General features: G+C 41.3%; 2 protein-coding genes across 5 annotated transcripts in view; one reads left to right on the plus strand and one right to left on the minus strand.

Moving 5' to 3' along the window:
• Positions 1-5606, minus strand: part of LOC110976085 (BAR/IMD domain-containing adapter protein 2-like) — a 50713-nt gene extending 45107 nt beyond the window's left edge. For 2 of the 3 annotated variants that reach the window (XM_022229062.2, XM_022229060.2), the window contains exons 1-2: positions 5418-5606; positions 4224-4299 (exon numbers count right to left, since the gene is read on the minus strand). In XM_022229062.2, the coding sequence (XP_022084754.2) occupies positions 4224-4299; positions 5418-5471 (130 nt within the window). In that variant the 5' untranslated portion in view covers positions 5472-5606. The remainder of the gene's footprint in view (positions 1-4223; positions 4300-5417) is intronic. The other variant, XM_022229061.2, reaches the window with a different exon arrangement.
• A 127-nt stretch (positions 5607-5733) lies between these two features.
• LOC110976243 (uncharacterized) lies at positions 5734-11822 on the plus strand. Of its 2 annotated transcripts, none has more exons than XM_022229347.2 (6): positions 5734-5909; positions 7330-7400; positions 7660-7729; positions 8044-8287; positions 9135-9307; positions 11169-11822. In XM_022229347.2, exons 1-6 carry the CDS (start codon positions 5766-5768, stop codon positions 11589-11591), a joined length of 1125 nt encoding a protein of 374 aa, XP_022085039.2. In that variant the 5' UTR covers positions 5734-5765; the 3' UTR covers positions 11592-11822. The 2 variants fall into 2 exon arrangements, with proteins under 2 accessions (XP_022085039.2, XP_022085040.2); XM_022229348.2 differs by lacking the exon at positions 7330-7400 and adding an exon at positions 7462-7505 and having other exon boundaries at positions 5768-5909.
• Positions 11823-12917: the final 1095 nt, after the last annotated feature.

Raw genomic sequence — 12917 nt, forward strand, 5'->3', positions numbered from 1 at the left:
GTAAACACAGTCCAGAAGGGCTAGACAAATAGGAGGAGTTTATTGCCTGGCAGTAAAACCAACACCACATCAGCTGGTTCTGTCAACAGGCTGGGGAGAGACAGTCGCAACCGGGCAGCTGTAATGTAAAACAGTTGTAGATCTCAAACCATGCTCAAAAGTTGTGGCTGTGGCTAGGAATAATGTGTGCGCTAATGGAGGCCAGTGGCTAATAGCCGAATGTAATTTCCCTCAGATGTGTGTGCGTTACTCCTGGCTGTGGCTGCATCAAAGACAGGAGACTAGGGTGACTTCTGTATTTTTGTAATCCACTCTGATTTCATCCCAATGTTACAAATCAACTTCAAATTTCTCTAGCAAAAAAAGGACAAACCTAAAAGAACTGCCGTTACCGTAGAGAATCTACTACTAGGTCATTGACCTTTTCTACATGGTGGTAATTTAAAACACCAGTGGTTTGAAAGCTGAAGTGTCTGGAGTTGCAGACTGACTTCAACAGCAAATGGACAACTGGACGAGGTGGCTGCTAAAATTTTCCTTCTCACATATGTAGACATTTTCGGCATATTCTCAGTAACAAAATTTCTTTGGGAGAGGGGTGGAAATAACAAGCCCTTAAGAGATTTCCTGCGTAAAATGCCAAACACCATCCATGTTTTAATGACATCAGTTTGGATCCTTGCAAAAATTGAAACTTTGTTTCCCAAAGAAAGAGATTTTGGCATGAACAGATTGAGGTCTGACTAGATTAAATCTTCGCAGGTGTGATAGGCATGGATGTGATGCAATATTGGTACTTGTGAAAAGCACTGAATTTCACACAAAAATCTACCACTGAATAGCCCAGATTTGGATGGCAACAAAACCAATCCCCTCAGCCCCATTCTTGGGTATGAAGAGGGGGTCCTTTCACAGAAACAAGCAATGCCAAACCACTCCCATTAAAAGGTAATCAGGGATCAGCTACAGCAGTTAGCAAGGCCAGCAGGACTCCAGGACCCTCTTGGTGACATCCGGCCTTCTTGCCAGGCTTCCTATGCATAAAACACCTTTACTCAACTTCCTGGAGACAGGGTAACACTGCACGTAGATCACGTACATGTACCGGTCGATGGGTATCCACAGGTTCCAAGTATTCTGTCATTGCTGGTCAAAAGCATGAAAATCTTTCTCTGCAATATTTCTCATATCAGGGGTGCTCAAATTTCTGGCCTTTTTCAATCCCGCTTTTTTATTTTTGGAGAAAGTATTTTTGTTATTGACCTCAACTTTTCAGTATACGGTACACAAGTGGTACACAATTTTACACAATGTACAGGTAGTCTAATATTGAATCTTCCTGCTCACTTATGATCATTATTCAGATTTCTAGGTTTGTTATGTTTTAAAAACCAAACTTTCCTCAATAGGTTGAAATCAATAGTCGTCTAGATATGGTACAGGTACTGGTGTCAGGGACAATACAGCCAGTGTGCTGACCACACCTCCTCAGGGAGTTAGGGTTCATACAAGGTTACCAGTAAATGGGATGTGTTTGTGAACAACTTGATCATACATGTACATGTATATTCTGAAATCCAAATTACTACATGAGCTTTCAAAGCTGCTCTACAGATAGCAAGTCTTGAAAGTGCAATCTGTATCAAGTAGACTAACACGGCAGTTTTATCTTGAATCTCAAATACTGTACATCTAAGTTACACAAATATGGAAGTTACAAATCAAAACTGTCACTTTCACAATGAAGCAAACTTACCTGAATTATCAAAGTGCCCACACTTTTCTTGAGGGTACCTCCACTTCAGTGGCAAAGGTACTGCAAAAGTACGTTATTCAACATCTGCAAAGACTTGTACTAGAAACCTTCTTCACACAAGCAACATTTGAATTTATTGATGCCATCTCATGTAAACTTCTCCCGACGTACACGTATATAGCAATAAAATACCGGGCTCCTGCTGGCATATGGAAAGCACTCAAGCGTGACTTTCAGTGCATTTTTTCCTCTACCCTGTGGTTACATTGTCTCTATTCATAGTGAGTGTAATAACAAAGATGACCTCTCAGGATTATCAAGGCATATTGTTAGAATTATAGTAAAATGATTAGAATTACAATGTACCACTGCCTTCTTACCGATCAACTGACAATGCCATAAAATGGATTTCAATATGAAATGTAATTCTATTTAAATTACATACATCTGGTACATTTAATTAAAAAAAAAAACAGGTTGGAAATATTGTCCTTCATGTACATATACACTGTACAGGCCTGCATTAAAAAATACATATTTACTGTTATACATGTGACCATTTTTTTACTTGGGACTGTACACCAAACCATATGTGGTGGGCTCTGTTAAGAGATAAATGTCAGCATCATATTCACTTGAAAATTCTAAAATGACTCTCTTGAGACAATGTTCACATGACTATGTTCAACAAGTAGAGTGTAAAAAAAAATTAATGTCAATAAACTTTTCCACCATCTGTAGACGAAACAGATACACCTTGTGGATGCATGTGAACACACAATACCACGGTTTCCAGCAAATTCCAGCCAGCAACATGTACACTTCCTATATTACCGGGGGCCGAACCCCAACCGCTTTCTGTTCCAGATATTGATCAGGAATGGCTGTTTTAGCAGGAAGCTGGGAAGGACAACTAGTGTTTGAAGGAAATGGAGCAATGGCGATGTATCCTGGAACAACAAAATCCCTGCAGTAGTACACGGGGACGCAATAAACACGAACTTGGAATACACAGTTCTCACAGGTTTGCATGTGCAATATACTGCTTGTGGTCAATCTACATGCACAGACACGTACACGCATGTCCATGTACTGTCTGTATACCTGAAATGTTTGAGAAAGTTCATTGCAAACATGTGTGTGCATGCTCTCTGCTACTGCTGTGGAATTCTGTGATCAATGTTATCTCGCTAAGCCAGATTTCAGAGCCAGTTTCAGATTTCACTTTGTTGGGCCTCCAAAATGACAGTTTGTGGTTTGTTCAAAACACACTGAAATCAAACACGAAAGCAGGAACACATTTTAAATTTTACGGTTGACACTAAAGGCTTTTTGCACAGACAATGCTAAGACACAAAGTTCTACTTATTCACAAACATTTGAAATGATATAAAAAAACCCTACATTTTCAGTTTCCATACATTTCAAACACTGTGTACAGCTCTTTGTAGGCAGATTCCACAAAACCTGCCATTGACTTAAATTTTCCTATTTTGGGGGGAGGTTGATGGTCTCTAAAATGACTTGGAATTTGGAGAACAAGCAACGAAGGCACTTTAAAAAGCAAATGAACAGGTGGACTTTCTACGTAAACATTTTGTAGTACAAGGAAAGGAGGAAGGAAAAAGGTTCAAGAAGAGGAAACGAAAGGAAGAATGTGGTAAATAGAGATTGTCTGTAACTCTGAACATAATTATGCCTCACTTTTTCTTTCTGAAGTGACTAAGACTAGCTTTGTAAACACATATGTACACGATCATGCACCTGATGTCCCTTGTACACTGCCCCGCCCCCTTACAGGGTTCAAGTTGGCTAATTAATCTTATTCATAATTAACGGTTTAACTACATGTAGGCTACATGCATATTTTAGTAACCAAATAGTTTTCTATGGTGCAATTTTTTTCTGCCCAACTACTTACAATCACCAAATTTGTAAATTTGCCATTTGGTGATGCACAGCACGGATCCCGCATTGCCTTGGATAATTTGCCATTTGGTGATGCATAGCACGGGTCCGGCATTGCCTTGGATGTGAGGCCCAAATAATCGGACACAATCTTTTTTTGTTTTTCAATTTGGTTGTCCCTTGTAGGTTGGTGCATCCACACAGTGTGGTACAACAGATGCATATATACTGCTAACATCACCACCACCTGGCAGATTGCTGCAACATTTGCGACACACTACAGAGCTGGCGATGATTTCTATATGAACACTGACCAGACTAGTTAAGCTGACCTCTTTTCTCTAGAGACAAATATTTGATTTGCGGGGATTCAACTTAAAATACCGGTACATGTACACATGTAATGGCCAAGGTTTTAGCAAGCCAAATATGTTTTACATAATGCTGGTACTTTTTCACCAGTCAAGGAATACTTTATATTTGCAATTTGAAGAAAGGAATGACTGACACTGTAGCCTAAACCCTGCTCTAAAAAAAAAACCAAGAGGTTTACACATACTTTGGGAGACTTTCTCATACGCTCTGCCAAGAGTGATAAGATTCCGTATCTCCGGATTAAATCCTTCGATTGTGTTCTGCAATCAAACAGATAAGACAAATATCCATACTGTAAATTTGCCTCCAATGTTTGGTCATTTTTGCTGAAAAAGGAAAAAAAGCAGCATAAAAGATTGGGGAAAGAAGAATTCAAATGGGGAAGAGTTCATATATGGACATTAGCAACAACATGTTCTAGAGAGTCATTTTTGGCTGGGAAACATCAAAGCATTTACTGAGAAAATAGTTCAGATTTTTCAGACCAGTTTCATGGGGTTTGTGAACAAAGTGTCAAGTGTATCAGCTCTAAGTTATCTTTTTCATAATATGAAATCTTGATTATTGTTTGTGACTAGTGGCCTGCTCTGGAAAAAATGACTTGCAACTGCTAAAATATATTTTGTTGAAAACTTTCATATTTTTAGAACTGACAAATTTTGCATAAAAGTTTCAAAACCAACACATCAAAAGTGGCATTAGACACCATATACTTTTCAGAATGTAAACTTGGATGAAAACTGATGCTGTTTAAAAGTAATATTTTATAGGCCTACCTGGTTTCATTTTCACCTGTCATGGCCATCCACATTTTCTCAGTTATACAGTTTACAAGTTCAAATTCAAATATCTTCATGTCAGGAAAAATCATGGAAAAATTGACCTGACAGAACAACTTTCTGTAATCTGCAGGTAATTTCAGGTGGGGATTGTCAATTTGGGGATCCTGTCCCTATAACAGAAGGGAGAGTTACATTTTAACTTTTGAATTGACCTTGGTAGATGACTGTGACATCATGCTCAACAATTGTTGGGTTAATGTCAAAAAAGGGCAGGGTTTTGAATTTTGAGGGGAAATTGTGAGTGTTTTAATTCAAATTTGATTCAAATTTGCATGGTTAGTTTATCAGTAACAAAAGTCACATTTTCTCACAATTTACAATTTGAAATTTCCAAAAAATCAAAATAGGGTCAGCGCAATAGAGAGGTTGCAAGGCCAGCCGGGGTCCGGGCTTTAAAAAGCGCGCACTGCCGGCAGTATAGTAGGCGGTGAAACATTGACCGGTCGCGGTCACCATGCCCAACCAAGTCTTGCTTGACTAAACCCTGTTAACGTCGGAGATCTCACTTTTAAAGTAAAAAAGAATACCAAACTCACCTTATAAACATTTTCTGTCATGCGATGAAGCTGCTCACCCGCAGACATCGTCATCTTGCTCAAAATTGCCGCAGTTTACACGGCAGAGCGAAATAATAACACACGGTGAAAGGGCGAGAGTCGAGCAATTGTACTTATATGTGCGCACTCGACGCGTGCAGCAAATCCAGTGACCGCAGGCAGCAGCTCATTGTTGTCTGTCAATCATATTTTTTTTCTACGATTATTTACATAAAGGGTCAAAAGTCATGCAAGGTCAAAAGTTAATCTGCCAAAGAACTAGTCTGGTGCTCAGCATCTGGCCGATGTTTCTAGCAGGAGTTCATTTAGGAAATTAGACAAAGCGCAATGGCATCCTGCAGTGGTTCGCAGGATGAAAGCCCCCCTCTTAGGGACAGAATCCACGAAAATAGAGGGGCTGCCAGGACACACAGTGACATTTATAAAAGGAAATACGTGACATTGAAGCGCAAGTGCGAAAGTATCCAACTGGTAAGTGGTAATTGTACATAAATTTCTTCAAACTTATGAGGGGGCATGGTGGGCCTGCTCATTTACCAGTTGTGATATTTCATGATTTGATTATGCATTCAAATTTTGGAATTGATCACTGTATTTTGGATAGATTTTCTCCGTTTTGAGCCAATATTGCTGAGAAAGCGATCTTCAGGGGTGATATTAAAGGGTGTATTCCACTAAATAGGTAGATTTTTATGCACAAGCTCATTAGACCTACCAGTTTGTCATGTTATCGGGAGTGATCACAGAAAACATAGCCTACTCATCTGTGCAGTGAGTCATAGAGATTTTTTCATAGATCAGGAATTTGGGACTTCTGGCATCCAACTCGGCGTGTTTTGTTCACAAAAGCCTCCAACCCGTGGGCCTATTTTGTCACTGTGGGATGAATGAGCTTCTTCAAGTCCTGATTCTGATTGGCCAATGCTGGGTTATTGATATTCATTATTTTATAGTATGAGATAAAATCTTATGTTCTTGGAAGGACGTTCCTGGGTGAAAGAGAATGACTTGAATTAGAGTATGTAATAAAATGGAAACAGATTAATGTTTTGAAGGTATCGGTATTCGGTACACTTCTTCCATAGGTTTGAACATAAAATGCCTTGCTTGTTTGGCATTCAAACCCACAATACATTGCATACTTCAAAAAGGTTTTTGAATGGCGATATAATGTGGAATGAATTGGGTAAACCTTTCTTTATTAAACTTGCTTTATGGCTGACTGGCTTATGTGTGACACAGACTATCTCTCTGTGTATGGCTGACTACCTTGCCTTGTGGTAGACTGCCTTGTTTTAATGACAATTGGGCAGTGGAGTTCACTTGAGTGCCTGTGTGGTTTACTATAGCTTTGGGTGTCTCTTGTCAACCACATGAGACGCAGCTGGAAGAAAGCTACATGTCCATGTAGGTTGGTCCCTGTTTACCACTATACACATGAGCTGTAAATGCCAACGCCGTCCTTTATCCTTGGCACACTCACCCACACTTGGCTGATGCTACACGTGAAGCCTCTGCAACACATGCTACTTGTTCTAGTCCTTGCTCCAAGGAGGAATGAACAACTTACTTTATGAGTGGTTTACTAAATCTGTTCTTTACCCCAAAAAGAATGAATCAATTTCATTCCCAGCACCTGCAGGCAATGCTGCCTGGTCAAATACACACTGATCACTGGCAACAACCAAGCAGTTTCAGCCCCTCTAGTAAGCCTTACACAACAGCATGGTGACCTCCTTGTAAACCATGTACACTGCATGCAAAAGCCTGCACTCGCAACAAAATTACACGAGGATGCATATGAGAATCGTAAAGATGTGGCCAATTTATTTAACAGATAAATTTTGAATTGATGTCTTGAGAGTGTTGTTTGCCATTTGTTTATTTTTAGGATAATGAGAAGTGCTTGAACAGACTCTATTATGTGAAGAAGGCAGTCAGGAAGATGTCCAGAGAAAAGAGGTAATCTAAAACTTGTCAAAGTTCATGTAATAATATTTCATTATTTACTTTTCATCTTCAGACACGACCTTGCTAATTAAAAGGAGAGAGGTATTATTGAAAGGGGTAAGCAACTTGCCAAGGCGAAAATATATAAAACGTCACTGGATTTATATCCCTTATGATTTAGAGATGTAAACTCTAATCATGTATGTCATGATTATTCATAAGACCTGTGCCTACCTGCTGATTTTAAATATATGTATTGTCTGTTTTGAAGGTTTTTGATGACAAAACTGAACAAGTATGGAGACGACTTCAAGAATGCAACTCTGCCATTACCAATTGAGGTGTGTATCTTGTGCACAGCAAAAAAAGGGTTTGCAGGAAATTGAACTTGCCGACCATTAAATTGGGGAGGGGGCAGTGTACTAAGGCCATAGTCAAGTCCATAACAGGACCAGTCACAAGTGATAGAATGAAGAGTGATGGAGTGTGTTTGTCATTGTCATTTGAACAGCCTTTGACTTATGGATGATTGGACTTAAGTCATGTGATGAACCTGCCTTCAGCCATGTTATGTGGTGTTTTGCAAAGCAAAACAACATGGTGTTACATAGTTAGAGTTCAAATATTAATGTATTTGGTTTCTTGGCTAATCCAGGATGATTCCATGCTCCATCTGATGAGCATCAACAACCCCATTGCCCCCAGCTTTCCAGCGTCTCGAGGGCTGGCCGGCCTGGTGTCCAAGTCCCAGCGCAAGTCCACTGTGGGGCGGCCGCGGGCGGGACGGCCTCGGCTAATCTCCGAGATGACGTCCCGCAACGACAACCTGCGACAGCCGTCGGGACGCGGGGGCAAGCGGAAGAGAATGGCCACCCAGGGCAAGCTGGAGAAGGACAAAGGTGGGGCACCTGCTGTCTTCTGTCAGGACAGTGGAAGGTCTTATCTCAAAAGTGTCTTCATTACTGTACACTAAGAGGCTTGGGCTTTGAACATGACACTTAACTGCATGTAATTGATTTAGTGCTGACTTGCAGAGGGCGCTGTTTGATCTTCTCATGAGAGCTGTTTTCCAAGTTTCAAGCGCTCACTGTTGGATCGAACAAAAAATACGGTGCACTTGAAATATTGCCTCTCATGAAACAACTGAATGCCTCCGTGGTAGGAAATGGGGCTGCTGTGAGCTAAGGGACTCGCATCTAAGGATGAAATTTACACAACCTGAAGCAGATCTGAGTCAGAGACTAAAGCCAAATTTTGAAAACCTTCAACAGCCAGGCCTGAAATGCAAGGCAGGAAGTCTCACAGAAAAACATCTCCCAAATCATGCCAAAATGGTAGTGTTAACTCAATGGGGCAAGCTTCCTCTAGATACACAAGCATTAGAAGAGGGTTTCACATGCTTTTCCCGACGGAAAAAAAAACTACTGTTAAAGTAGTAGATAATGTAACTTTTATAAAAGTGGCTTTGGTTTCCTGTGATTCTGTGGCCTATACTTTCTTGAGTGAATCCCATCAAACCACTGCTGCATTCAACTCGGTAAATATCAAACAAAAACCAAAGTTTCAGCTAAATGCCTGTTTTGCACTTTTTTAGTGCATTGGAAAATGAAATAGTTGGTGAATATCGACTGCGCTCCGATATTGGTAACCGACAACTGGAACTCTGCTCATGCCGCTAGGGTTAGACTTTACAGTCGGCAAGGGAACATTCCTAACTGTTACTGTTGGCATTTTTTTAATTCTAAGATCCCCTTGCACCCAAGAAGCCTGCCAATGCCTTCATGATGTTCTGCCAGACAATGAGACAAGAGGAGATGTCGACCAAGGAGCAGGATGGAGCGGGAAGCGACTTGAGCCACCAGGAGCTGACGCGGCAACTGGCCCAGAAATGGAACTTCCTGGGTGCTGGCGAGAAGGAGGCAAGTGTTGATGGAACTCTAGACAGTTCTCTGACCTACTGGCAAGAAACAAATTTGTTCCAATCTCAGCTATGTCTTTGTTTGGCTTCATCTCAAACTCCACAGTTTCGAATGTTTGTTTTCAGAACCAAATGAAAGCACTCCAAACTTTGACATCAAATCTGTTCCATGCAGTACCAAGGAAATGGCATGCAACAATGGTTTTTCTGTTGGGAACTTGTGGCATGCATGCGCATCCACAGGTTTGTGTGTTTGGTACGGGACACTGCAAGCATCAACGGCCAATTAAAGTTGGAATGTATGGTGTCCTCATGTGTGCCAGGTACCCAGATTAAATAATTCTCACCAATCTGTCTCTCTTTTGCTTCCATCTGTGGTGAATTAGGCAAGTTGGGTTTTCTGTCGGAAAACAATGGAGTTTCATCAAGTCCCAGGGCTAGAGACTCGTCAGGCTGATACCTGAAGCCAAAGAAAGGAGCCGAGATTTGGGAAACCTCCAGGGAAAGACTTGTTGTGTGCACTCTATATATATACAGTGAATTAGATTTTTTCCTCTTCTTACATTTTGTTTTCTGGTATTTTTAACCACTTGCTGCTAGGTGGAATTTGAAGTTGCATAACTTAAAACCGGGAGATTTTCAAAATTTTCCGTTTTCAAAATTCTTCAAAAAATCATAACTTCATTTACTGGACATTTACACCCACACAAATGACTGTCTAGTCGCTACTCTAATCTAACAGGCAACATCTATTGACGCCCGAGTACTTCAGCCAGGCCTGCCGCCTGTTGAAAAGAGCCCAGATTTTGCGGTGTTACATAAGTTTCTTTTGTTCCTGAAACTGGCACAGTGCACTGCTGGCGTCTTTTCAATACAGGCCAGATTAGTGTGCAGCGGTATTGTTCTGCTCATCACTGGAGCACTGGAGTGCTTTTGTCCCCGGTGGTAATCCGCTTGCGCCGAATGCCACAAACAGTGGTATAATCTTTCAAAAGAATGACAGATTGCGTCCTCTATTGAGAACTGAAAAATGTTAGCAATTCCCAGCAGCTCGGTCTTTTGTTCCGAGTACGGTCTTTTGTTACAAGGCCTAGCTCTTTTGTCCAGTTTTGGGCTCCCCGGTTTCGTGTATAAAGCCTACATGTATGTGCTCAAAACCGGGCTCCCTGGCAGTATATGGTTAAGCTCTGTTTTAACCATGACCTTATAAATCTGTGTACTTTATTATGTGTACATTCATTTTTTATATTGCTTATTCACAGTAATTTTTCATTTTAAATATTTTCATTGTTTACTTGATTAAGTTTTTATGTGCTTATATCAAGGCCCCATGGGAGACCACCCTACGGTGAATGGTTTACCCTAGATAAATATGAGAAATAGAAAAGTAAATCAACTACAGTGATGCATGAGTGATTGAAACACAACTTGACCACCCAAGTTTCAACTGAATGTGCATATTAACATGTTTTAACAACCAAACCCCAACACTTCCAAATCCTCCAATTTCAATACGATTTTACATACACCTTAGGGGGTTAGGGTTAATATATTTGTGTATGAGCAGTGTAATTGGCCATGGGCATATGGTAAAATGACATTTAAGTGTCCATCAACAACAAAACTCTTTGGTCTTTGCTGTCATGCTTTGCCGTGCCATCAAACAGAGGGCATTTTTTTCTCCTATTGTTTCTACAATGTTACATTCTCCCATAGACTAAGCACAGATACTTACCACCAAGGACAGTAGACTGACCTCTGAGGACAGGGAAGTTCTCTTTGTGTTCTGTCCTCTAGTAAAGTGAAATAGGCATTCATACCATAGTGTTATCATTTTTTTTGGGTTTTTTTTCACCTTACAGACATACTACAGCATGTACGAGCGAGACAAGGACAGATACCACCGGGAAATGAAAGAGTACATTAAGTCTAACAATCCGGAGCCACTTCCCACAACAAAGCCCACACCACAGCCCCCAACAGACTCCGTCGCAAAGACAGAGCCAGTCTCCAGTGACCAGCCCAATCCCACTAAGGCACCCTGCCCAGTCAAAAGCGAGCCCAAGCCGGAAACGAAGCAGCAGCCTCCGTCGACCAGCGCATCAAGCACTCTCAATGCCCCATCGACATGCAGCGTTACAAAGCCAGAAATCTCCATCCCTGTGAAACGAGAACCAAAAACTGACGGCTCGACTCTTGAAAGTAGGACTCCGAAATTGAAGAGCAGTCTCCATCCAAAATCACCAGTTGAAGGAGATGATCCTTACCATTTTGATGACGACTAAATTGATGGAGTATACAAACATTGGTACTGCTTTTGATCGCCTAAAGCCAACATGATCGAGGGTATTTTTTGGTTATGGAACCTGAGATCTTTTTCTTCATTTTCAAATGTTCTGCATCATACCACATTCTGTGATGTTGCTTATTGAGCAAACCCTTTAAGGAAAAAACTAATTAGATGCTCACACATTAACTGGAAAGATGAACAAAGAAATTGACCTGAGCATTCAGAACACTGTACTTGCTGCTGTATTTTGCTTCTTACCAACTGAGCTACACAGCCTTATGTTGGTGGTTTTTCCCATTTGTCATCTTTGTTTAGAGGGCGCTAGACAGAAGCTGTGAAACTCCAAACACCATATAGCCATTGATCATGCCCCTAAGACATACAAGCAACATCAGTAATGGCATAGACCTTTGAAGTGGTGAAAGAACATCACTCAAGGAGGAAATGGCTTTATTTATTAGTTAACCACTTAATGCCTGGGCATTTTTCAATGTTGATGATGCTGGGCCGGCATGACTATCATTTTTTCCGTTTTCAAAATCCTTCAAAAATTCATCATTTCATTTAACGGTCCTTTGTAGCCACACGAATTAATCTTCAGGCACTACTCTAAGTTGACAGGTGACCTTCATTGACGCCCGAGTATTTCAGCCAGGCCTGCAGCCTTGTAAACAGAGCCCAGATTGTGCGGTGTTGTATAACTGTCTTTTGTTCACGAACCTGGCTCAGTGCACTGCTGACCTCTTTTCAGTAGGGGCCAGATTAGTGTGCAGCGGTGCTGTGTGGCTCATCGCTGCGGTGGTGGAGCGCTTTTGTCCCAGGTGGTAATCCACTCATGCTAAATCCCCAAAACGGTGGTATACTGTTTCAAAACAAGGCTGGATTATCTTCACTATTGAGGGTGAAAAAATTTTGGTAATTCCCAGCAGCCTGGTCTTTTGTTATGTGTACAGTCTTTTGTCACAAGGCCCAGTTCCTTTTGTCCGATTTCAGAGACTCCGGTAGCGAAGCCATAGGCCTTATAGTCGTGGCCGGGGTCTCCGAACTCGGACAAAGGGAGCAGGGCCCGTTAACAAAAGACCGTACTCTGAACAAAAGACCAGGCTTCTGGGCATTACCGACATTTTTCACTCTAAAAAGTGGAGATAATCCAACCCTGTTTTGAAAGAGTATACTACGCTATGGGGTGTTTAGAGCGAGTGGATTACAACCGGGGACGAAACGCTCCACCACCGCAGCGCTGATCCACGCAGCACCCGCTGCATGCTAATCTGGCCCCTATTGAAAAGAGGTCAGCAGTGCACTGAGCCAGGTTCGTGAA

This window comes from Acanthaster planci, linkage group LG07, assembly GCF_054643075.1.
Source record: "Acanthaster planci isolate LZ-2023a linkage group LG07, COTS_SCS, whole genome shotgun sequence".
Classification (NCBI taxonomy): domain Eukaryota; kingdom Metazoa; phylum Echinodermata; class Asteroidea; order Valvatida; family Acanthasteridae; genus Acanthaster; species Acanthaster planci.